The sequence below is a fragment of the Anser cygnoides genome, chromosome 16, assembly GCF_040182565.1.
Source record: "Anser cygnoides isolate HZ-2024a breed goose chromosome 16, Taihu_goose_T2T_genome, whole genome shotgun sequence".
In the NCBI taxonomy this organism is placed as follows: Eukaryota; Metazoa; Chordata; class Aves; order Anseriformes; family Anatidae; genus Anser; species Anser cygnoides.
In genome coordinates this window covers 7,411,808-7,439,140 of record NC_089888.1, presented here as the reverse complement: position 1 = coordinate 7,439,140, position 27,333 = coordinate 7,411,808, and the positions used below count along the sequence as shown (strand labels likewise).

The 27,333-nt window shown below is 37.8% G+C and overlaps 1 protein-coding gene across 5 annotated transcripts in view; it reads left to right on the top strand.

Annotated features, from left to right (window-relative positions):
* Window positions 1–27,333, top strand: part of TSHZ2 (teashirt zinc finger homeobox 2) — a 230,221-nt gene that overhangs the window by 120,087 nt on the left and 82,801 nt on the right. For 2 of the 5 annotated variants that reach the window (XR_007166444.2, XM_013190269.3), the window contains exon 2: window positions 18,762–21,840. Coding sequence is in view for 4 of the 5 variants with exons in the window: in XM_013190269.3 (XP_013045723.2) it covers window positions 18,762–21,832 (3,071 nt within the window). In the remaining variant the exon portion in view is untranslated. Of the gene's footprint in view, window positions 1–18,761; window positions 21,841–25,548; window positions 26,427–27,333 lie in introns of those variants that run through there. The other 3 variants (XM_066978453.1, XM_066978452.1, XM_013190287.3) reach the window with 3 other exon arrangements.

The following is a 27,333-nucleotide window of genomic DNA, read 5'->3' as shown; positions in this document are numbered from 1 at the left end:
AGATGAAATTAAGAGTAGGCATCAAAAAAAGAAATAACAAGGAGGTTAAGACCAGTGTTTATTGGGTTTGCTTTTGCAGTGCAGGGCTGTGGCAAGTGCACATCCGAGTGTTTTCCTTTGGAGGTAACCTATCATGGATGCAGCTTGAACTTTTATTTGTAATTTTCAGGAGGCTTCCAGACTGGTGTGTTCCCTACACTGAGGTGACTACTTTGAGTTCGCTTTTTTAATTAAGGTTCTGTATTGTAACTAGTCAATGTACATTATTGGGAGAATGAATGTCAATGCCAGTGCTTTTTCTTTCTCTCCTTTATCTTTGTCAATGATTCAAAGACATGATTTATGGTTAGTCTCCGTCTTTCAGGATCATCCATCAAGCGCTGGTTTCACTACAGGGCTCGAAGTTGTAAATCATGCAGAAAGGCTGTCACTCATCTCATTTAACCCTTTAAACACAGGGATGGAAGAGGAGGGCTCTTCTTAGCAGAGCTGTAAGAAATAGGAATGAAATAGCCATAAAATTTATGAAGTTAGACTTATCTATACTATTAATTGTTCTTTGTAATGCAATAATTATTATAAGGGTCAATAAAAAAAACAGAGCATGACTCCACCCTCCAAGTTCATTGTGAGAACCTGGAGGCCTTCACAGCTCCATAAAATATGTCACTTTTTTGTTTTCTCTTTCAAGTTCCTTTCAGATTTTTTAATGTCCATTACAGACATCTTGAGCTGAGGTTCACTTTAGAATCAATCATATCAGTCATGGGCTACTTCTGATCACGACCTTGCGATGACTAAAGAAGTGCAAAAGCCCATTAACAGCTGCTATTTTTGGCTTTGTAAATTAACAGTTCTCTTTCTTCTTTTTCTCTACTCCACCCCTCCCTTTTTTTTTTCTTTTTTTTTTTCATTTCTTCCTCTTTTTGGACAGGAAGACAGCAAAAAATGAAATGTATAAGTGGCATGGGAGCTTCCACACTTAGCCTTGTCTCACAGGCGTGAGGACTGGTGACAGCTTTGGCCAAGTGGCTGATTGCCTCTCCGCGTGCTCCCCTGCCAGCCTGGGCCCCGCTCCCAGGTCACATTAAGCTCTAACTTTGCAGACAATACCTCTACCTGCTCCGAGCACAAAGCCAGGGAGACTGGCATTAAATAATGAGGTGTCTTTCTTTTTTATCTTGCTATTTTATTCATTTATTTTTGGTTCAAAGTGTCGGAAATTGGTAATGGAGGGTTATTAATGAAAAATATATGTTTGGGGTCTATTTGTTTAGATTCTGCAGTGACTTGATGGCAATTTTATCCCTGAATTATGTATGGCTCTGTTTTGCCTAGGCAAGCTGATACAAACAACAAATATAGTTAGAAAAAGATATATCAGTAAATAAACTGAAAGGTTGTAAAATATGAATGTTTATCATCCAGACGGTGCTGCTTCTCTTCTTTTTTACATGAATTCTACTTGAGATGGTATATAGGAGCTTGGGACTTCTTCTGTTCCAGCAATCTCTGCAGCTTGTCACAAAAACAAATGACACCAGAGGGAACCTTGTCTTACACTGTATTCCTTTGCATGAACCTCAGTCTTCTTAAGGTGCTCATAATTTAAATTTATATCTTGATTTATTGGAAGATGAGATCCTACCCTTACAGACCAACGCTCCTTTTAACGCGGGCTTCTCTCCTTTTCCATTTCAGTAGTTAGCACCTGCTCACCTAACTCCAGGTGAGTGGGAAATGCAGAGCACCGGAGGTGTGCACGCAGCGGGACGCACCCGTGTGAGCGTGCAGAGGGCAGGCAGCGTCCGTCCCGCTGGCGGGGTGGAACAAACTGCAGCCTTCCCGCTCCCTGCGTTAGCCCTCTGTGCACAGAACTAATTCCTGCTGTAAAGAATAACACCTGCCACTGCTTTGTGAGCCTTGTCAATGAGCTGAATTTGTAAACAGAAGGGCTTTGCATCCTACAGACTGCCCGGGCTGTCAACTGAAAATAACTTTGAGGGGAACAAAGGATAAAATGTTTAATCATCTGATGGGATTAAGAGAAACTTCTAATCCTCCGTATAGTAGATAAATTCTATTTTTAAAAAATATTGTCCACTGCAACCATCATGATATATTAGCACTTGTTTTATACTGTCCTAAAGTCTCATCCCACAGGGACCTACAAGAATTTCTGCTGCTAAAATATAGTGTAGATGAAGTTATAATTTTAGCATCTAGCTACAGTCTTAATTAACACTGTTCTTCTGATATAAAGCTATGGTGTCTAATTACCAAAGAGCTGTCAGAAAGTAACTTTAAAAACATTTGTGTCAAATAAGAGTTGGGAAGACTAGAAATATTTATTCAATTACAAATGTGTGGGGCTAGTAGGTTCTTTTGAAGTCTAGCAGTCAATATTGCTACTAAGCCTTCTTAGTAGTAGTAGTAGTAATATCCCACCTCACGAGAAAAATTACAGTTCCAGCTCTTCGCCCAACATAGCTGATTTCTCTTCAGACAATATCTGGTAGGCTTGCTAGAGCAAATAATGGAGTATTTCCTACTTTTTTTTTTTTTTTTTTATCTAGCACATCTTGCAAGGTACCTGAAGTTTTAGATTTCAGTGTATTCCACATCCCAAAGTCAAATTATGGCCAAATCATCCATTCGTTTTACCTTCAGAAGCACACAAAACCGTGCAGTACAAAGCCATTAGTTAACCTGCAGCACAGTCAGGAATCCACTTTGGGACTCAATCCTAGTTCTGTTTTTTTCCTACTAAGCCTGTGTCATTGCCTCAGAAAGACTCATGCTTAAGACTCGTGCTTAATCTGGTCTTTTGTTTGCCAGGAAGCCAACAGAGTCTGTGCTTGCTCATTACATGTCTCCTTTGGAAAGCTCATGAACTGCAGCCAGGTTTCGATGACCACATCCCTAGTCACAACACCATGAGTGAGCCGAGGGGGGTGATTTGGTTCAGCATATTTTATAGGTCTACCTGCTGAAAGGTCCTTTATCTGAAATTTGCATAAGGTTAAAAAAAAAAAAGGGGAGAAGTAATATGATGAATGCTGACAGGTACATTTGCTACAATTGATTAAACACTTTTGCCATCCTTACGATTTCCTTTCACCCGCCTCATGTCTTGCCAGAAAGAGAGGTGTGAGTGACTTTGTCATTGACATTAAACAGTTGTATATACTTCTAGCTGCAAAATGCTATCCCCAGAGTTTGTTTACTCGATCTGTATTTCCAATCAGTGCAGAAGGTTTACTAAAGCAGTTCATTACTGATTTATTTATGATGTATTTAGATAGCAAATATGGTTCTGTCAGCAGTTGCTGGCTAAACAGTGTTGACAGACATTAATAGCATATGGTATAGGAATGGAATTATGATCTTTAAGAGTCTTTGTGTCTCAACATACATTTACAGTTTGCGTTTTTCTTAGGTAGAGAGAGAGAGAACTTCCAAGCAAGAAAACAGTGTTTCTTTTTCGTTTTGTAACCTTTGGGGTTTGTTGGTGGTGACATTAAAATCTTCTGTGCCTGTTTAGCTGTTCAATTTAATGGAAGACAAATTCTCCCAAAGGTTTAATTTACTCTCACAAACTGAAATCACTGCATTCTCACCATGGGAAATGGCCTTAATTTTCCCAACCTTCAGTATACATCAAGCATATAATTCATTTCTCCCCCCCTCAATACTTCCCTCATTAGAAAACAAAGTTTTTGATATTTAAATGTTACATAGTTTAAGTTGAGAAACAGATCTTCTTAGCCCTGTAAAGTGCATTTGCAGGCATGATTGCTTCTCTCTGACAGCAATAGATTTATACAGGGTGGAACAGAAAAATACTTGAATTTTTGACCTTTAATTGTGTGCTCCCTCTAACACCAGCATTTTTACCAGTGTCAGGGAGAAAAAGTAAAAAATGTAGCTGCTCGTACAGAAGAGGAAGGAAGAACAGGTAGTGGTGAAATCACTTTGTGGCAGTTAATCCTGGTTGGGGAGACTAAATCTCGTTGGGAAAAGACTAGGGAGGAAGATGAATTTCATACGAGAGGTTGTCTCTCAATCACATGAGGACAAACAAATTGCAAACTAATAGGGGAAATCATTTTACCTTTCGTTTTTAGATTAATGATATCAGAGGAGGTGAGGTGGAAACGTACTGTTCAGTTTCCAAAGTAATGGACAACATTTTGCTTTCCATAAAATGGAGTTAATCCAAAACAAATTCTTTGCTGGAATTAGATTGCATTTCCATAAAGTTGGCTGGCCTCAGAACTGCGCTTCAGAGCCACTGCTAACTATCCAAAGCTACCAGGTAAAAGAAAGGGAAGATAAGCTCTCCTGAAGAATTGCTCAGGACATACAAGGTGTGCTACTCGTCAGGAGCATCAGTTCTTTCAAGTAACAGCTACATGCATGATTATTATTTTTTTAACTACTGCTATTTTTGATACATGGCTACAAAGTTTAGGATGCAAACACTTTCTACTTCCACTGCTACTGGAAGCAACAAAAAAAGGAAAGAAAAAAAAAATGCATATGTGCACAAGTGTATATCCACCAGGCAAAAACAACGTTAGCAACAAGGAGAGATTCTGTACAGAGAAAAATAAAATATTGACCCAATTATTCATCTGCCTAATTGCATTTGCTTCAAAAGAATTGTAACAGTAAGTTTAACCTATTGCACAAGGAAAAGTTTATGGGCCATTAACACCAGAAAAATTGTTAGGAATGATACCCAAGTGTGGGCAAGCCCCACTCTGGGTTAGTGTCAGCCTTGCCATATCAATGCATGAAGCTCAAGAGCCCCCAAGAGCTGGTTCAAATGAGCTGACCCTGTAGGAAACCACCCTGAGAATGCCTTTCTGCCCTTACGGGTTTGCTGCTCCTCCAGTCTCAGAGATGGTGGCCGCGGTGATGGCTGCTGAGAGATCTGGCACATCCCAGCTGGGGCCTCTTGGACGAGGTCGTTGCGGGGCGTCTCTGTCTGAGCAAAGGGCTTGGAAGAAGGGCTGCTGGTGGGAGCTCTGCTGCCTCGGCTGGGAGCCTTGGCGCTGCCTCTAGGCTGTGCTTATGGACCAGAGACATTAGGCAGTAAGTGTGTTGCCAAGAGATTTAGTTTGTTTAAACTAAATTTCTTTGAGGGAACAGCAAAGATGGCCAGTTTTTCTGCTGCTTCTCCCAGTGAGTGCTTAAGGAGCTTTGTTCATAAGGGGCAGAGTATTTAAACACAATGATTTCTTAAATAACAGGTAAAAAGCAGTTTCAGTCCTTCTGAATCTTCTTAGTTCAAATGTTTTTTTCTCTGTGTGAAAGATTTGAACCAGTATAAGGAAAATACTGCACAGGAGGAGCAATGAACTGGCAGTACAACACATGTTGAAAAATTTCCTTTGCATTTTTTAATACAGACTAGTCAAATTCCAGCTGTGCCTTGGTGGATGTATACAGTAATTAGCCCACGTAGATAAGGCAAACTGGTAGTTGTTCAAGACAAACCTTGTGCAGGTACTAGCTAGATGTAAGATGTGCTTTGCGTTCCGTTAAATTTTAGCATAGATTCAAAAACATATTAAAAATACATATTGTAAGTTTGTTGTTTGTTGTTGGGTTTTGTTGGTTTTGTTGTTTTGTTGTTGTTGGATTTGTTTTTATTTATTTATTTATTAGTAGAAAGAGAATGAGAATCAGCCAGAAAAGCCTTAAAAGGGAGTTATTGTTTGGATTTGAATCAGTGAATAAACTGGAAGTGTTTAGACAGTCTGTAATGAGGTGTTGTTGGCCTCTGGTCTGTAATAAATGCTTCAATTTTATAGCTCCAAATCAACTCTACCCATAAAATCTCAAAGGACTTTCTCTATTTAACATATCAGCTAGGACTTAGTGTCCATAGCCAGTATATCCTCATATAGTATCAAAGAGCTGAGCAGATCTATCAGCATATAATGAGCACTGATCAAAACATTTTGGGAGGTTTTAATTTCACATTATCTATACTTAGTCCAAAATCTCCAAAATCTGAGTTAGATAAGGTACACAGGATTTATTTTTTTTGTCGTTACTTATTTAATTATTGATAGCATAAGGATTTTACTGGTGTGAAGACCAATCTTCAATAAAATTATTTAGTTCTGTTCAAGAAATAGTCAAGTTAATGTGTGAGTTACTCCCTTCATTAAAACGTTCAACATTTCTCCATTTCAACTACCTTTATCCCTGCCCATTCACCACTCTTTATTGTTATATGATTTCAGCCATTGCTTCGGCAGGTCTTAATCTAAACATAAATGCAGATCCCGTAACACACTCCCACAATATAAACATGGCTTGAAAGTGGATGTAAATGTAATGTGCAAAGCCCCTCGTAATGCTTCATTTTCTAAGTGCTCTCTGCATCCATTCTACCACAACTTTAAGAAAGTAAACTGTTTTTTTTTTTTTTTTTTTTTTTCTTACTGATTCCTTCTGAATGACTCAATAATAATCTGCTCCATTTATTCTCCCGAATCCCAGTAGGGTTTCGAGGCAAAACATTATATGTGGATTCACCTCCTGTTGTTGAGGTTAAAGCCTTGTTCATGTTTAAGGAAAACCTCTTGGTCTGATTTCTGCTCTGCACTTGTTCCATTTGATTTATCTTCTGCTGTTCATAGTTTCACTGATCACTTTCTTATTACTTTTACACTTCCATCCATTTCAGTTTTGTACTCCTTTTCAAGCGATTTCTTATACCGCCCCTGCCACCTGCTCCCACCTGATGAATTGTCTGCTCAAACTGTTGATCTTGACCTGGCATGGTCTCTTCCACAGAAAATAAATGATGCCACACAGACATATAATGATGCCTTAATAAACATCCCAGGTACATTTGCTCCTCTGCAGAAGTGCAGAGCTTGAAAGGTGGTGTCCCAATTGCATGCTGATGCCTGGGAGGCAGTGAAAGGGAAGAGGCAGGAATTCAAACAAAAATGGAGACGTTTTGCCCTCTGTGTGCACAATTGAAAATTTCCTGGACATCTTTTTTTCTAATCTCTTGTCTGTATTTGTGCTTGCGATCACTAGAAACAACAATAAATATCTTTTAATTCTTTAAAAAAATTAAATGTATTTTTAATGACTTTTTTTTTTTTTTTTTTTAATCCTTGGGCTTGCGTGCAGCAGCAAGCCATTTTTCAGAAAGTCAGTATTAAGAGTAATTTGGTAGAGGTCAGATGCCCTCTGTTGCTTCTCTGTCCAAGTCTGAGTGAGGTCCTGGAAAAAAAATGCAGACAAGTTTATAAAGTTTTATTGTTGTGTTACAGAGCTGGAGAGGAGAGACAGTTAAGCCACTCTTTCAGCTCTTTCAGGATGTTACAGTCTGAATTTTTGATACACTAGCCTGCTTTGTGAGTTCCTGCAGGCCTTAAATCCGGTTATGATAGGTATAATATATAGCTTTTTTGTACCCAGTGAGGTCCTGCACTTCAGCAGTGGTTGCATCACGATACCTGTGCTGAAGAAGTTGTTTCTGTCATTAAATGACCTTTCTGATTATTGGATTTTTTTTTTTTTTTACCGTAACTCATACTTGTTATTTCTCGCTGAGATTCAGGAAAAGCTGACCCTGTGCAGCTGCAGCCTCCTGTTGTTCCTGCCTGTTTTTTTACACTTTGTCCCATACGATAAATTTCAGTTATCACTTAGGACGGGCAGGAAAACAACACTGAGACTGGTGATTATGATCTGTAAATGATCTGTGTACTGGCTCTGGATCTAAGTCCTTCCTTAGCTCATTTGAGACATCAGTTAAAAGAACACAGCTCAATATTTGTACTTCAATCATTTTTCTTTTTTATTTTTCTTTGAAATTTCCATTATTTTAATAGTCTTGATAGATTCTTGGAAACTAGATTTATTTTCCATATCAGTTGTAAACTTATCCCTTTGACATGGGTTGATTTGTTTTGCCCAAGTTTCTTGCAGACTGGAACCAACAGTACTAATTTTAATACTGATAATTATTAACATTTTTACTATTAATAAGTCTTCTTATCTGCAAGGAGACAGATATGGGCAGCATTCAGGCAGTAGGGCAGCATCCCAAACTGCATGGAGAGAGAAGAGAAAGCACAAGAGAGCATCGAAAATGGAAGCTTTTGGGGACAGGAAGACTTTTGTTCCATGCAAGCAAAAGATTTCTGTAGGGCAGTATTGGTGTTGTGGGCAGTACATTAACAAAAGTACAAAGATAATAATAAAGCTGCAGCTTTTTTAGAGCTGCACACTCTTGAGGGTGATAAGGAACAGTTCTCCCAAAATTCCTGGCAAGAATTGTTGCAAGTTCATGCTGCCAAAGTCAGCACCAGCGCACCTGTGATCACGCCTCGTGCAGAGGGAATATTTCAGGCATGACCTTAAAAGAAGTCAGCTGCAGCTCTGGAACAGATTTCACTGGATCAAAGATTGCTTCTTATCACAGCGGCTGCTGCCTCCTCATTGTTGGCTGCAATGAGAAGTGAAAAGCAGGATCGGGCCCTCTGTGTGTGCCCCTCTCTCCCCCTCCCACCCCAATAAGTAAAGAAATGTGTGGCCAATATGTGTGTGGATGCATATATGTAGCGTATGTTAAATATTCTTTTGAGCATCTTGTTTAGGTCTCTCTCATCCTGACAAAAGGGTAAGGGATGAAAAAGAAATATGGACTAAAACCAGTAGGTGATCCCACTCTGAGCTGGATAGTGGCAGTGGCAGAAGGAGGAAAGCCTTCTCTCTAAAAAAACTGGCTTACCTGTGGGCTCTGCTCTCTTCCATGCTACGGAGCGAGTTCTGGCTGCTGTATGTGACTCGGGAGCGGTGTTGTGCATGTACGGGCTGAGTGTTCGAAGGAGATGTTTTGACCTTTTTCATCTCTGACTGGTGTTGTAAAGATGGAGTTTTGTAGAGCAGAGATTTTGTGACAGAGTAATAATAAGAAGGAATCTGACTGCCAGTTGCTCATTACTGGATCTCTTTTAAATGCCAGAACCTTCTATGTTTGCCTTCAAACAACACTGAACACCTAAATCACCATAGTAAACAGATATAGAAAGAGACAGAAAGGTTAAAAGTGTACTCATAATCTCTTGCTTTTCCTCCTAAACATGTTTGATAGCAATATTGTTTCTTAAAAACAATATGACCTCATTTGTAAAGCAATATTCATGCTAAGCTAGTCAGCTGTTAAATATACCCGGCACTGTGCATTATGATGAAGCTAAACCAGAATTTCAATTATTTTCTGGACACATTTAAAATTATAATACTTTACTGGGTTAGTGTTATAGTTCATCCAAATTACTCACAAAGTATCATATCAATCTCTTGCAACTGCTTATTGCTTACATATCGGAGAAGTTAGTCAAAGTAAGATGCTGCCTGGGGTAATGACCTTCATGCTGGCTTAGTGTTTTGATGGTTATGTGGCTATAAGTGCAAGGATGTCTAATGGTCAAAAGTCAATGTTTGTTGGCCATAATATTTGTCACAAAAGAAACAGACTATTCATTGGGACCAGCATTTGTAACAGTATGTTCCTGAAAGGAAAATAAAGAGGGAAATGAAACACTTGATGATCTGTGTACACTTCACTAGTGGCCCTCTTACACTAAAGCCCAGCGAGTAAAAATTCACACTTCAAGTCTCTGCAGTTTTTTCATTGCCTGGAATGAAAGATCAAAATGAAGCAAGTCGATGAAGAGGATATATTTCTTTATACCCTCACTTTCTACTTACATACCTTATCTAAAGAGATGTTAAGAGACTAATGATGTTGCCGCCATGGTTTAACCAGCTATGAGTAAGCAGAGCAGATTTATGAATATTACTGACAAGCATGGCTTAAAGCAGATCTCAATGGGGCTTCAATATGCCCGTGTATCCAAAGGGAAAATCAAAAGGCCCACTGCTCTTTAGACAAATGTTATAATAATAGTGTACTTTTCAATCTATATTAATATTTTTAAAATATGGGCTGTAATATTAAGTCCTAGTCAACAAGTTATTGCAAGGAGCTTACATTTTATGCAGCATCTTCAGCTGCACATGAATTCTGTACTTTAATAAATACATATAGGAAATGCTAGTAGCTTCATCTGTACCCATCACTGGCTCGTGAAGATGAGTACCAAGTAGATCAGGATTTTCAGCTCACCGTTAAAACATGGTGCACTTCTCAGTGAGCTCCGGCAAAATTTGTACAAGAAGTAGCGTTTTGCAGTCCAACAGGTAGGGAGGCTGGAATTTTGAAGAGAAAATGGGTGTCCATGGGGATCATCAGTAAAAACATCTGAACTTTGAACTGACCCTGTGTGAGTTTACGGAGGCCACCTCAGCAGTCAGGGGCACGTCCTGGAGTTACTGCAGCTGAGCTTTTCTCTTAACCCCTTCCTCTGGCAGATCTTCTGTCAAGGTTGACTCAGTCAATCTCCTGTCATATTACCAAAATCCGGCTGATATTGTTTACACATTAATAGCTGACTATTAAGTAATTGTGGCAGTGAAGCATCATGATTGCATAACCTCTCTGTATGGCAAATAAATGTATGCACTCTTGCCCCAAATGGGACAAACTTGATATGTTCAAGAGCTTTCTTGAATTGAGGCTTAAAGTCTTCTGCATGAAAGTGGGTTCTGTATTATATTTAGCCAAGCTGGTCTGTTTTGAATTGGAGAGGCCAAGAAATAAGCAGCCTTTTAAAAATAATAATCAAATAACTTGTCTCACATAGTGCTATTCAATACACTGAAGAAGCATTAGTTATTAACAGAAATAGTAATTTCCCCCAGTAGCAGAACATACCTAAACACTTGAAAACAACTGTGTGAAGGGCTAGTACTTCAAGATTTTTACACATTGAACATAGCAATGAAAAGGAATATGATTGTATGGGTCTATTTTTAGAATAAACATTGTGCTTTCATACAAAGAATTCTTCACTCTGATCAAGAGTCTTTCAGGGGAAGTGTTGATCTTCCCCTGGTTTATTACATTTAATACATCCAGCTTCAAGATTATCCTGCATACATTTAAGCCAGGGCCCAACTCTTTTCAAGGGGAATAAGTTATGAAGAAATGCTGTCCATGAGATAAGCCATGGATTCAAAAGAAATGAACCAAAGATTTTATATATTTTTTTTTAATATTATTATTATCATTTTAGGATAAAAAACATGTCTCCATAAACATAATCCTCAGCTTCTTTCTATTTATAATTGTATTTAATATAAATGTACTTCATTACTGGAGAGCAGTCTTCATGGCCATACAATAGCAAACAAATTCTTCAGAAGCATCTTTAATTATTCATTTGGCTGTACTATATTTTATGCTACTTTTCATAAATGTTAATCTTTATTATTGCCCTACCAGGAAAAAAAAAAAAAAAAAGGAAATAAAGAAAGAAATACCTGTTATTAAATGACCTATCAGGCTGACATGGATAAATGTTGGTAGCTATTTAATTGTTTCCCATCTGCAGTTTTATACAGTTTCTATCAAACTGAAGGGTAATTTTTTTAGTAGCTGCTTATTTTAAATGTACAAAACCCTTGTGTGTAATTCCATTAGCTGCCCTACAGCATTGCAATCTACAGTTTCCCTGAGGCTGTTGTGAAATATTGATGAAATCCTTGCTTTTGTGGCTTCCTCTGATACACTAAACATTTGTCTGATGTTAGTTGAACTTGAATGGATCTGTTCAGAGTTATATCAGTAGTGACTTCAAAGGCTGTAAGGCTGTTACAGTTTTTTTTTACAAACTGAAGTTTCAAAGCCTTACCATGTGGTACTTTAAAAAAACAAAGTTCATATCAAATGAACCAAAGTGCTAGCAATACACTGGTAAGACTCATTACAATTTCAATTTATACATATATATATATATATTTAATTCTGATTGGTAGCTCATCCCATTTAAAGAAATTTAGATTGGTGTTTAGGGGAACCTAGGATAATGAAAGAGGAAAAACATAATTTGAAACATGGGTTTTAAATGAGGTAATCTATAAACTTACAGAGCCACGATGCTGTTTTCCGCAACAATAAATAGGACAGGAGAACACTGAAGAAAGGCACAGAGAGACAAAAGTTACAGACTTTCGTTTTCTTAGGTAAAGTGATTTATAGTGGTGCAATTAAAATGACTAACGAGGAAAATATATTTACTGCTACTCTGTTCCTCTAATTGTTCAGGACAAAACTGTGTTTTGGAAAGCACCCTTTGTGTCTAGTAAAAATTACATGCAATTCATATTGGTGTCGTGGTGTTGCGATGACTCCCTGGTATGTGTCTAAAACCTTGCCCAGTGAGGCCAGGGCAAGGATTTCCCAGGTGGATGGGCCAGCCGAGGCCAGGCTGTGGGTCTTGTGTTTGTGCAGAGCAAGTGGCCGTGAAGGTACAGCGCTTTGCATTCAAATTGTGCTAGGAGTCATAATTTTCATAACAAGCAGATTTGGCGAAATTACAATCTGGAGAATATCAAACATGTTCAGCTGATTGAAATAATAAAATTGCAAGTTCCAAGGCTCTGTAGAAAATAGCAAACAAAGATGCTTTTAACCAAAAGCAAATTATTCACTTACACTGTAAAGCCTTCATGTGAGGGACCTAAAATACTGGCTCAGCACGCGGTCCCATCTGTTTCTGGAGCAGCTAGCACCCGGCCACTCAGCCACTCAGACGGGCTGAACGCAGGGCAAGACAAGTGGGACTGAAGGTGCTTTTTTAATCAGTGCAATCACTGACTATGCAAACAACTTCGTCCTTAAGGAGAGATTTTTCAAGAAAATCTCCACAATAATTCTTTCCTCTCCATGGACTCAGTTCAGCAGAATGCATCAGCTCACCTCTCTTTTTTTTCTTTTTTCTTTCTTTTTTTTTTTTTTCAGCCTTCCTTTTGTTTGTTTCTTTTCTTGTCTTATTATTGGTTTTGCTTCAAGTTTACAGGTAGCTCGCAAGCCAGTTCACTGCACATATGCTTCCAGCCACTGATCATTTTCATTTGTCTCATGACTGTGTAGGATGCAATGTACAAAAGACATAATCTTTTCTCCTTTGTGCTGCTAAAAGTCCCACTGAAGCTAGTGGGTATTTTGCCTTCTTAACTAGTAGGAAATTGGACATTTAATAGAAAACTTTATAATACAACTCTAATTAGAGTACAACAAAATGAAAGCCCCAAATTGCTTCATTTCAGCATCATATATAAATAATGGTTATGGCTCCATGGAGTTGCCTTTGTGTGTTAAACTTCAGTTATGGCAGAAGCCACACCAAGAGGGACTGGAGCTATATTTCCGTACTCCTCATCGGCAGTGCTTTGCAAGCACGTCGCCACAGAGGTTGTTTCTATCCTCCAGCAGTTGATGCTAGTGCATCTCTTTTCCTCCTCTGCAAGAGATGAAAATTCATGCCCAAGCTGTTTTAACTACTTTACAAACAGAGTTCTAAAAAAGTTCTAAAAAAAGAAAAAAGAAAAAAAAAAAAGAGGTGAAGTAAATAAATAAAAAGTAAAAAAAGTAATAGAGGCAAAAGGTGCAAATAATTTCCTATTATCCAGAATAGTTAGCTGGCTTCCCAGAACAGAGACAGTTTAGCATGTTCAACATAGCATTGTCTGGGGTTTGAGAAAAGTCTAAAACCTTCCTCAGGATGCTGAAGCACAGGGCTTTAAGCATAAACCTCACACTGCCAGGACATTTAGACCAGATGACAGACTCATTTCATCTCTGACACCCATGATTCAGAGACAGACTCTCTGCTCCCTCCATGGTGAGAATGCTAACCTTTCTCTGTGTTTTATTTCCATATAGCAGAACTTATCAGGAAGTTAGGTCCTTGGTACAGAAATTTTTAACATAGTCTAAAATATTCTAAAATTATATCATTTACTCTTGTATCACAAATTTCATGTTTTGAGAGTTCTTTCCCTGGAATTCCATCACGTTTCCAGACTTCTGCATTGCTTTTAGTCCTGTTAAATTCCAAAATGCCTTTGATATAAGAGTTATGCAGTAGAGTAGGGATTTTTTTCCCCTTCAGTTGCCAATTTATCTCTTCATTTGATTTTCAAACTGTGATGAATCTACAGCAATGAACTTCTACAAAGAGCCAGGTTAAGATTTGTCTTTGAGTAGCTAATGTAGTTAGACATTTTTGAGAAAAAGGAATGAGAAGTGGTCATTATCCATTATCTGCATGAAATATTTCAGAGAAAGAAACAGCTTTTGCCAAACACAAAAAGATGTTTGAGTTGAAGCCAGACAAGAAGGAAACAAGATCACCTTATAGCACTGTGAGATTGCTCTACTAATGATGTTATTTCAAGTGAAACTGGAATATATATATGAAGAAGTGCAGATGGTGCATGGGTTTTACATGGATTAGCAGTGTTGTTCTGGACAATGATTCACTGTCCCTTCTCTTGGCAGAAAATAAATTTTCCAGTCTTGGAAAGAAATATATATATATATATATATATATATATATAAATGTTTCTTTATGTGGAAAAAGAGCAAATTTGATTGAAAATAACATCCACTGGTGGAAAAGTTAACAGTAAAATTGAACACTTTAAAAAAGAAAGATGTGTTCATACTCTAAGTTCAGAAGTGACGTATAATGTGGTACAACTTATGGCGACTCTGGGGTGCAAGGACGTGAAAGTCAGTTTTGGGTTCAACATCACTGGGATCTTGGCTCAGGGCTGCCTACATAGTATGGTCAAGATTTCAAGGTAAACATGGTGGAGTTTTAGACACATAATTTCAAAAAAAAAAAAAAATTGCAGGTGTATTAACTGGACCTGTTTTCTTCTAGATACTTTGTAGAAATATTCTAGAAATATCTAGGAAAATGTTCTCTTTTGAAGAATAAAGAATCAGCTTTTTACTGCACCCCTTGCCCTAGAGAAGCAGATCGCTACAGTTACAGTGAATCCAGTCACAAAGGCATGATGGGAAGTAATAAAAAAAAAAAAAGTTAAAACATTTTAGAATTGTATTTATGATTATTATCCATACGATAATATTATCCTTACTTATGTCATGATCTTGACATACACTGTCTTGGGATCAATCAGCACTAAAACCAAATACTGTATTTCCATTTAGGAAGCCAGAAATTGCTTCCATTCTATGTTCTGGAGCTCCTGGGCTTTGTCCAGGCTTCAAGATGGTGAAATTTCAGTCCCTCGCTTCTTTGGGACTGCACATTGCACATCTCCCATCTCTGACTGGGCCTGTTTAATATTGGTGGGAAAAATTCTCAGATGGGAAAAAGAGGAAGCATTCATCTGGTTACTGAGTTTGGAAGTTTGGATTTCTTTCATATATATATATATATTTTTTTTTTTTTCCATAAGACAGCTATATATGATCAGCTCAGAGGTTTGGAATGTCAGAATAAGCCTGGGGGAGAACTGGTGGGAAGAGAACAGGTCACTCAACAATTTATTATATGGACATCAGTATGACATGCAAAATTTATGCTACTTATTACAAACACTGCATTTAAAGCATGTGGGTGTACAGACTTAAGACACCCTTTATATATAGCTTATAAAATAAATAATGCAAAGTTCACTTAAATTAATGTTATTTCTGTTAAATAGCTACATTAATTCATATCAAGCTTTACATACAATGAAATCTTACTAAAAACACTGTTGGAAGGACACATGCATTTCCTGTACCTTTGGTTCTCTGCACAGAAGAGGTCTCCACTGTCCTTGAAATGCCCACAGCAACTTAAATCATTTAGATAAACAGGAATGATCTTACAAGTAGGATACTGAAATGCACTTTCAAAGCTGCCTAGAACCCTTAGATGTTGTTAAAATGGACCTGACTGACGATTTTGTGAAATTTTGACAATGCTTTCTAAAAAGTTATTTTACTGCCATCATAAGATTGTGTCTGAATGTTATGCAGACAAAAAAAGAGGATTTCACAGCATGAGTTACTCTTCTGTAAAGGTTATAGTAAACATGTCAATGCCTAATTAAGCAGAAAATTTTATCTGTATTGTGGGGGATGTGCAGCTGTCTGGTACTTCTGTTTTTTCTACTAAATCCCTTTAGAAGGACAAAGGATATGGTGAAGAAGAAATTGCTGTATGTATCATCCAAAGGAAAAAAAAATACCTTCTGGTGAAAAATGGGTTAATAATATTCAAAGAGTTGGTGCTGAAATGGAGAATCAAATTTGCAGTGACCCAAAACTGTGTGAATGCTATTTGTTGTCTGTTTTGTCTGATTCCTTCATTGAATTCCCTCCTTATTTTTGTTTTGCTGGGTGTAATATGCTTGGCACTCTGATACATCCTGGCAAGGGGCCAGTGCTGCTACCTACGCTGTGCAGTATCTCTAACACCGCGAGAACCATGTCAGTCCTGCTCATCAGTTCGTGCTGCTTGTTTAACAAGGTTACTGCTCGTGACGTGCAGGAGTTTTGCCGCCTCCATGTCCCTCCGTTCTCCACGTCCCCCTGAAAAACATTTGAGCTCAGAAAGGGATACATGGAAAGCATTATCTAGTTATCAGGGAAGACATTTAGGGCGGTGAGATAAATATTTTATTCTTAGTATTATCTTTACTGTCTGATCATCTGTAAATGGGGCTACTGATATTTGTACCCCAACATACTGCTAAAAGACTTATTGGTTTAATATTTAACACGACATTTAATGTTATCTTCTTTGCTGAAAGCATCTCCTGAAGGGCGTAGCATTCCTCCCACTATATGATCATTATTTCATCATGTTAGGATGGTGTCCAGGTCCTTTGCTCTTAGCCACTGCTGCTACCTGTACCTCTGGTTGTGAAGATGCCTAGAGTAAGTCAAGGCCAGCTCTAAGCTGTTGGGATCTGCGCAGGTCCTAAAACTTTGGGAACGGTGTAGGAAAGATGGCTTGTGTGGGTTTCTTAGTACATCCACAGAGAGAGCCATTGTTTCCTTCTTTGTATACTGCAGGTTAATCCAGGAAACAATTCCTCCACTTGTGCTTCATTTCTTTGGCTTGACCATAAACTCTCGTTAGAAGAGGTCAGATGCATTCCTAGTTCTTAAATGCAAATAGATTGGAAAATTGAAACACGGCTGAAAAAACTGTGAAAGGCCTCATCTGTATGTTAACAAATATGTTTCTAGATTTTCTGCCCCTCCATTTTGGTTTGCTGGAAGGATATGATTTGCACAAGATTACCAAATTCAGCATGGCAAAATAAGCCAGGTTCTAAAAAGCCATTAATTGGCTTTTCTCAGAAGTTGGGAAGGAATTGGATTTTAAACAAGTAACACTTTTAGGTATTGTTCTTTCTGAGCTTTTAATATTATGATTTAAAGTCTTACTTCACAATTACAACTAGTAGAGTTTTATTTTATTTTTGTCTTGTTATTTTTAAGGGCAGCTTTAACTGGGGAGTTTTGCAGTTGTAGTTTTACAAGATTACCTGACACAAACAGCTAGGCCTTCAGCATGCAGAGCAAAGTACCCCTGCCGTGCAGTCACAAGGGTTAGCACCACAGTGTTGGCTCCTACCTGAAAGAGCACATCAAAGTATCTCCTGCAAAGACCTGTGCTTCTGAAATCAATGCTTGGTTTTGATGAGTAGCTGTCTGTAACAGTGAATTGTTTCAATGGCTGCTTGCATTGTGTGTAACAGCTTTGTAATGCCTGTTTAAAAAATTACACAAGAGTCTTGTGAAAAAATGTCTGAACCAGTTCTGCTCCATCCCTTCTGGGAGTGAATTGTTGGTTGTGATGGGTCGATGGGAATTTATACAGTGACTGCAATGGAGATGATTCACCCTTAAGAATCCCCTTTTCTGATTCTTCAGTCTATTTCTACCTAGGTTATCTCCCATAACTTCAATAGAAGTACTACAGATGTAGGACCAGGGGGGAAAAAAAGAAAAAAGAACAAAAAAAAGAATTCCTTAATTAATTTTAAAATTTACAACTCTTATAGTATCAAGTTCATCTTATTAATTAAATAGTTCATTTGTCAAAGAAAATCATTCTTTATTTATTCTACTTTTCCAATTTTATAGTTAACTTTGGTCTACCTCTGTCACATCCTAATACTCTTCTGTAACTTCCAGGGGTTCTTGCCCTGAAACATATGTATGTGTTTTTATCAAAGCACAATTTGCTTTTATGGCACACAGTACATTATTTTTACAAACAAAAGAGTTCCACTTAAGCCTATTAGTGCTTTCAAATGTTGTATTTTGACATATAAATTATTTGTGTACATTCTAAAGTGCTTTTTTTAGGTGATCAAATGGCAAAAGATTACTGTACCTAGATGATTCTATGAACCAGGAAGATTATGGCAGTTATTTTTCTTCTATTTCTTGCCAATTCTACCCTTCCTTTCACTGAGGCTAAAAACAATTTGATAGAATTGAAGCTTTTAGAATAAACTTTAAATTCTTACATATGAATTTTCCAACTGTCCCATTACAGGACAGTTAGAATTATAGTCCCATGACAGGAAAATTATTAACTCAGAATCTCTGGCAGTTATAAAGAATTATGATCATCTGCCAATAAAATGCAGCAACCTTCACAAAAAGAGACATCATTTGACTTTTTTTTTTACTTCCAGAAGTAACAAGCAATAAAGTTGTAGATTAAAATGAAGTCCAGTAAAGAAAACACATAGTGAAACTAGAAATCTTGAACTGTAGTATTCTCTTTTAGCAAGTTATTTCATATATTGACATTACATTTCAGGTTATGTCCAAGAGGAAGATTTAAAGGGAGAAGAAGATATAAAGGAGGAGGAAGAAGATGATGATGACAACAATTCAACTGCTCACCTCCAGGGCAGCAATGACACTGGCACGGATGAGGAACACGATGTGGGTCCTGAGCAGAAAGGGAACTTTAGTTACCAGAATTCCCCTGTCAGTCATATATCTAACCAGGATGCAGAAAATGAATCACTACTAAGTGATGGTAGTGACCACGTGACAGATATTAAAAGCATTTGCTCTAGAGAGCCACAGGATCCAAAAACCAGCGCCCATCCCAAAGCCCAGAATGAAGCACACAATTGCATGGATAAAATGACAGCGGTCTATGCCAACATACTGTCAGACTCTTATTGGACAGGCTTAGGGCTGGGTTTCAAGTTGTCTAACTCTGAAAAGAGGAGTTGTGACAACAGAAATGGAGGGAACAAAGCTGATTTTGATTGGCACCAAGATGCACTGTCAAAAAGCTTACAACAGAATTTACCTTCCAGACCTGTCTCGAAACCCAACCTGTTCAGCTCCGTCCAGCTCTACAGGCAGAGCAGCAAAATGTGTGGAACTGTTTTCACAGGCGCCAGCAGGTTTCGGTGCCGGCAGTGCAGCGCTGCCTATGACACGCTGGTCGAACTAACAGTTCATATGAATGAAACAGGTCACTACCAAGATGACAACCACAAAAAGGACAAGCACAGACCTACCAGCTACTCAAAGCCTCGAAAAAGGGCTTTCCAGGACATGGACAAGGAAGATGCACAAAAAGTTCTGAAGTGTATGTTCTGTGGTGACTCCTTTGATTCCCTTCAAGATCTGAGCGTTCATATGATAAAAACAAAACATTACCAAAAAGTGCCTTTGAAGGAGCCGGTACCAACCATTTCTTCAAAAATGGTCACTCCAGCAAAGAAACGTGTGTTTGATGTTAACAGGCCTTGTTCCCCTGATTCCACAACGGGGTCTTTCTCAGATTCTTTCTCTCCGCAGAAGAACGCGAACTTGCAGCTATCATCTAACAACCGCTATGGCTACCAGAATGGTGCCAGCTATACATGGCAGTTTGAGGCCTGTAAATCCCAGATTTTGAAGTGTATGGAGTGTGGAAGCTCCCATGACACCTTGCAGCAGCTCACGACCCACATGATGGTTACTGGCCATTTCTTGAAAGTCACAAGTTCAGCTTCAAAGAAGGGAAAGCAACTTGTTCTGGATCCTCTAGCTGTGGAAAAAATGCAGTCACTGTCTGAAGCACCAGCCAATGACAGCCCGGTTTCAAAATCAAACAGTAAATCATCTGCAGAATGCATAGCTCCCACTTCCGAAATAAAAAAAGAAATTAAAAAAGATAAAACTGATGATGCAAACAAAGATGAGAAAGCAGTAAAAACTGAAGAGTATGAAGACACCCTTCAGAAACCACTGGATCCCACAATGAAATACCAGTACCTCAGAGAAGAAGATTTGGAAGATGGTTCAAAGGGTGGTGGGGACATTTTAAAGTCTTTAGAGAACACTGTCACAACAGCCATCAATAAAGCTCAGAATGGAGCGCCCAGCTGGAGTGCATATCCCAGCATCCACGCAGCTTATCAGCTCTCAGAAGGGGCTAAGCCGTCTTTGCCGGTGGGTTCCCAAGTACTGCAAATCAGGCCAACCATCACCAATAAGTTGAGGCCCATAGCTCCAAAGTGGAAGGTCATGCCTCTGGTCCCTATCTCAGCAAATATGACCCAGTGCACTCAAGTGAAGAAGGAAACTGACGACAAGGAGGAAGTACAAAAGGACTATGCTAAAGATGGCATCCAAGCTGAGCCTGCCTCACTCAGTCAGAGTGAAAGAGAACCTCCTCTCAAATCTGAAGTCTCTGTGGAGCCAAAAAAGACGGAACCATGCCCCCTGAAAGAAGAAGACAAAATTAAAGAGGACAGTGGAAAAGAAAAAACAGTCCTCAAGGAAACAACAGCAGCCTCTCTTAGCAATGGTTGTGCTGCTGCCAACCATTCATCTGAGCTGCCTTGTGTCAACCCTCTCAGTGCCCTGCAGTCAGTACTGAATAATCATTTGGGCAAAGCCACAGAGCCTTTACGGCCCCAGTCCAACTCCAGCCCCAGCTCTAGCACAATTTCTATGTTCCACAAATCTAATCTAAATATGATGGAGAAGCCAGTGTTATCTCCTACTCCAACCCCACCAAAGCCTGCAAGTGTGTCCAGGCACTATTTATTTGAAAACAATGATCAGCCTATTGACCTGACCAAATCTAAAGGCAAGAAAGCCGAGTCAGCTCAAGCACAATCCTGTACTTCTCCACCTCAAAAACATGCTCTGTCTGATATTGCTGACATGGTCAAAGTTCTTCCCAAAGCTACTACACCAAAACCTGCTGCATCTTCAAGGATCCCATCTATGAAATTGGAAATTGATGTCCGACGCTTTGAGGATGTCTCAACAGAAGTCTCCACTCTGCATAAAAGGAAGGGCAGACAGTCAAACTGGAACCCTCAGCATCTTCTCATTTTGCAAGCTCAATTTGCTTCCAGCCTCTTCCAGACATCCGAAGGTAAATATTTATTATCAGATCTAGGCCCACAGGAGCGTATGCAGATTTCAAAATTTACCGGACTGTCAATGACCACCATCAGCCATTGGTTGGCAAACGTCAAGTACCAACTTAGGAAAACTGGAGGAACAAAGTTTTTGAAAAACATGGACAAAGGGCATCCAGTCTTTTATTGCAGTGACTGTGCATCTCAGTTTCGAACCCCATCTACTTACATTAGCCACTTAGAATCTCATCTAGGTTTCCAAATGAAAGACATGAACAGGCTGGCTGTGGAGCAGCAAACCAAGGTAGAGCAAGAAATCTCCAGAGTTTCAGTTCAAAGATCTCCTGAAACAATAGCTGGAGAAGAGGACACAGACTCTAAGTTCAAATGTAAGTTGTGCTGTCGGACATTTGCAAGCAAACATGCAGTAAAACTTCATCTAAGCAAAACACACAGCAAGTCACCAGAACACCATTCACAATTTGTAGCAGAAGTGGATGAAGAATAACTCTTAAGGTATGCATGCTCTATAGCGAGTTTTGATTTCATCCTTGTAAGGAGGCCTCTTAAAACATTCGTACTTTATGAAATGTAGGAAAACACTATAAAATGCATAAAGTACTGCTGCTTCATTAATCTAATTGCATGTACACATTCATTTTATAATGTTTTCAGGAAGAGAGCTTGATAAATGCAGAACTACATTGCCCCATACAGAAAAGTTGCTTCTTATTAATATTTTCAAAATAGCTGTTTTCCCAGTTCTCACTCTCTTTTTTTGTTTCTAAGAATTAATAGTTTTCACATCCTATGCACTTCAGTGTGGAATGCAGCAACTAAATGCTACTCTTTGCAATGAGAATGGAAAAAGAAAAAAAAAATTAAAAAGGCACTGAAAACCAAAAGATTACAACCTTCAGTGCTAACACACCTGTAAATCTGATTTTGGTGGGGGAAAAGAAGACAATTCAAATGTCAAATTAGCAAAATAATAAATAGTCCAAGTTCCTCACACACTCAAACCCAGCTGAAGAATCTACTAATAATTGAAAAGTTTATGTCCAGAAGTTTGGTTATTCTTTCAATAATATTTGGATATTCAGTTTTGTAAAATATTTTAATATTTTACACTTACTTAAACATTTACTATTGTGAGTGGCCTTTTTTGTAGCATCAGTTTAACCTTTCTCTCCATCATGTCTCTGCTCATTCCTTTTTTAATCTTGAAGATGTGTGATTATATTTTGTTTCATGTTGGTGGGCATGTCAATCCAGGAACATCACTGATTTAGGTGCAAGTTTTTGTATAACCTGGGAGGGAGGGGCTTGACGCCTAATTGAGGAAACCGCTAGATTTTTTTACAAGGTTAATATTTCAAAGACCTGTTAATAGGATACTTTTACATTACTGTTGGTATTTTTTATATATATATATTTTTTATTTTTTTTCTGAAAGATACACCAAACGAAGTACTGCCACAATCAATGTTTATAATATGTAATGTAATATTCAGATTACACACAATTTTTGCATTTTTAATTTTGCTTGATTCACAAACTTGAATCTTCTTGATTTAAATAAATATGCAGACATCAACTAAAAGTCCAAATAGAAGTTTTCTGTTCTAACATGTTTATTTCCAGCAAGGCTCTGTTAGTCATTCCCAGCAATTTCACCAGCAAACTCAGGCTCTGCTTCTGTTCGCAGAATAATCATGTGCAGATTCAGATTTTCTCCAACATGTTCATTACTTAGATAACATTTGGAAAATGAATTCATCAGACAGTCAAAATTAAAGATGTGTTGTGAGTTGTCACTTACGCCAGCTGCTATTGTGGCTATTCTCTGGCTAATTGAGGGTGCAAGCACTTTGAGGATGAATACCCATTTGTGTGAAGATTTCACATTTGTTTGCTGCAAATATTCAGGAAGCTTTAAGAAACACTTTCGGTGTGCAGAGCCAGCACAAGGACTATGCATCACTTAAGCTTTGATAAAAAGGCTACTTTTGAATAATTTAAACCACTAATCAAAGGGTTTCTTTGGGATGGGTAATAGAAGCTATTACTATAGAGTATAACGTCAGTATTCAAGTGCAGTAAGATTTAAGTTTTGCATACATCTTGTATGTACTGTCTGTATGTGACTGGATTTATCCCTTCTGCATATTTTAGCCTGCAAAATACAGTTTAACTCAAAGGGAGTTTATTTTCTCAATAATGCTAATATCCTTAAATTTCCGTTTTGGCATTTTTAACCCAACATTAGAACCCAGTACAAAAATAGCAAATAAATGTTCCTTGTTTATCCGATAACTGATTTTCTGCCTAACCATTCTATAACCCTTCAAAATCAATATACCTGCCAAAATATCAGAAAATTACAAGAGATTGGTTGGGAAAAATGTACCATATTTCATTTCCTTCCTCACCAGTTAATGATTATTAAGACTTTGACATTCATAGTTCTCACACAAGAGATATCAGAGCAAACCAATAATTTGGGTACTATCAAACAAAAGCTATCTGCCAAATATATTAATAAAACAGCTATTTTGGCATATTCATGGCTTAATACCTGACAAATGTTTCAGATTTGGTCTTAAAAGCACCATGTTATTATGAAGAGGCAAACCAAACACCCACCTTTATAAACATGTTACTATTCCTCAGGATTTGGGGAAGAAGTACAAAGAAAAAAAAATCTCAGAGGGAAAAAAATGGTTTCTGCATTGTAATAACCTCCACAGACACATCACGGGTATTATTCAGGTGATATGTGACTACATAAATAAGGTACTGTCCTTCCTGCCTTTGGGTACCCAGAAATTGCTGTCCTTTTAATACTCATCCATTTCTAATTTATATCAAGATGCAGGTTGTATCTTACCTTTGAAAAAATATATTTAAATTGCAATGACAGAGTGATAGCACTGTTATCTGGAACTATAATTTTAGTTGGTATGCATGATAGCACAAATTGTATGAAATGATGGGGTATTTTGGATAGCATTGTAAAGATTTTATTACAGTTTTGGAGCTGTAAGCCTACCTAAGTTCTGACTATGTTAAAAGCATGGAGGCCAGAGTTTATTCATATGGTTTCTTCCTGAGATCTACAAGGAGACTAAATCAAATAACAGAGATTTTCAGGGTTTACTTATTCATACCATGTTATTTTTAGGATTCAGTATGCATTTGAATAAAAACATAGAGAAGAGCACAGTATTTAGAAACAAGAAATATAAAGCATACTGAAATTCTTAAAATGTACACATGCATCTGCATTCACTTCTAGGCAATATTGTAGTCGAATAGAAATAAAAGTAGAAGAAAATATATGGAAATAAATGGAAATAAAACAGTGGAAAGTGTACTCAGTGTAGAAATACTTTAAATACTTTATATATTTTAATGAAATATACTATTAAAAGTTATTTTAAAATGTTGACTATCATTAAAATATGAATGAATAATCGGTGTTAGTACTGTAGAAAAATGTGTTATGTATATGGTTTTATTTTTAAGACCTCTGTGAGCCTGTTTATAAGAAATTCGCTATAAATTCTTCTTAAATGTAAAGACCTATATATCTGTTTTATATTCATCTTTGGTGTTTTCTTGAATTCCTTTAACTGATATGGGCTTAGTAATATAATGTAAAATCATGTGTAATATGCAACAATCAGATGTCTCTATTCTCATTCATTTAACCTGCTTCAAAACTGTTTTTATTGCTTTTCTTCAAAGACAACCCATGAACATTAGCGAACATGGCTTTAGTCAGATTTAATTTGTATGTTGACTTATACCTTTGAAGAGCATTTATTCTTTTTTTTTTTTTTTCATTTGAATTAGAATTTTTAACTTGTTCCAAGAAGAAAAGACAATGCAAAATTTTATTTCTCACTTTAAAGTCAGGTGATGGGGTTGGCTAGAAACCGGTCAGTAACCGAGGCTCTCTCTGGTCTTATCTACGACTTTTTATAGAAACAAGTCTCTATAGAGTTAAATTTACCAACTTGATTGGGGGGATTTCTTTTTAAAAGACCCTGATAAGTAAACAAACAGCTACCTGAAATGAACTAATTTGAAAGTAAGGCTGCTGCAAAACAAAAAAAAAAATGAGTCATAATGATAAACAGTTTTTCTCTCTGTTTCCTCCTTTGTCTTTTTTAACCATCAAGTTTAAAGCTTCTACAGTGCTTTTTTTCTACTTTATAGGAGACAACTGACATTCTGTGGTAAATGGAAGAAAGAGCAGAGCAGAACTGAAAATCCTCTAATGCACTGACACTAACTTGCCCTCTATTGTTGAAAATGAGCAGGCAATCATGATTGTTCATCAAATGGCTCCTAATGCAGTTAAAGCATTCAGCTATAATTTCTCCTTGCATTTATAATTACTGTCATAGACTGCACACCTCAGTGAGCAGATTAAAGCTATAAACTATTTAGCCGTAGCTTTAAGATGAGGAACTTGATTTGTCTGGCAGCAGTTATTTGTTAGAGAGCTTGACACTTCACATAAAAATGACTCAACTTGATGAAGAACAATGCAGTTTAAGCAATGCAGTGATTTTAAATCAGTCATTATACCACGCCCTGTAAGAATTGCAAAGCAATTTGTTAAATGATATATAGGACACGTAGATAACTGTATGTGTTAAGTATACCAAAATAGAAGATTTTTTTCGTCTGTGGATTTTATTTTCTCATCTGCTCCGAAACAGTAGGAGCTCCTCTGAACATCACGTTCTGCTATTAGCCAATATTTGTGGTACATATGCAAGGCCAATTGCATGAATTAGTTGTCCAAAACCATATTTTAGAGAATTTAGCTTGCACTTCATGTTTCACTTCTTCTTAGTAGCAAACCTTAAAAACTGGGAGACACTCTCTGGAGAATCAAACATGCTGGGACTGCAGTGATGTCCACCATGACATTGTAAGCAGAATTTACCAACAAAGCTGCTCAAGGGTTCTGCTCGCCTTGTCATCAGCCAGAAAGAGAGGGTTCACCACAATGAAAGCCTTGATTATCTGGTTTGAACGGGACTTTTCTAACAACCTACTTGACAATAAAAAAAAAAAAATCTGCATGGACGTCTCATTTTAAAACAGACTTTTGTTGGGATAAACTGGGTAAAACTGCTGAGCACCAGAAAGGGGAGAAGATGAGGCAGTGCATTAGGAAGAGGAACAAGTTGGCCTTTCCTCTGTGGTGGAGGAGAGATGCAGAGCCCGTCCTCAGCAAGGGACTACCTCCAAGCCATCACTCCTCCCTCAAAATAGTTGTGTTCCAGTGAAGCCTCAGTCCCCCTCATCCTTTGAAATTTCGCATCCTTTGAAATTTCTCATCCTTTGAAATTTCTCACTGTTTCCCCAAAACACTAGATCACGACTTCTTCAATTTAACATTTTAAAACCTTCAAACTTTGCCTGGATAAAGTTTCTTCAGTCTAGCACTAGCCCTTGTAAAACCTGTAATAGTGTGTCCTTGGCTTCCCTGAGAGCAGGGTCAGGCCAGAGCAGAGGACGTCAGCACAGATATATCAGTGCAGATTTACTTGCTTTGTATGAATACTACAGGTTACCATTAAGATCAGTATTATTTAACACTGCATTAGGTCAACCGATATTGTTTCTAGGCTCTGTATAAGCATACTGCAAATGACAGTTCCTGCCCCCAAAAGGCAAGAATTCTTCAATTCACTAAGAAAAAGCAACTTTTAAGCATTTTGTCCAGATCTTAACTAACCTTGAATAGCACCTACCTCTTCAAGCATTCACTATTCATAAGGATATCAAAATCTTACCTTTTCCTCACTGCATCTGATATTATTAAATGCTACAGCCTTCATAATCTATAGCAGAACATTTTTACCCAGTGAAATTTCAAAGGGAGAGTATTTGAGTCTTACACATTTTACACCTCAGCAACCAAGTAGCAAAGATCAATAACAAAAGGAAAAGACATGAGCAGCATCCAGCCCTCAAAAGCACCTT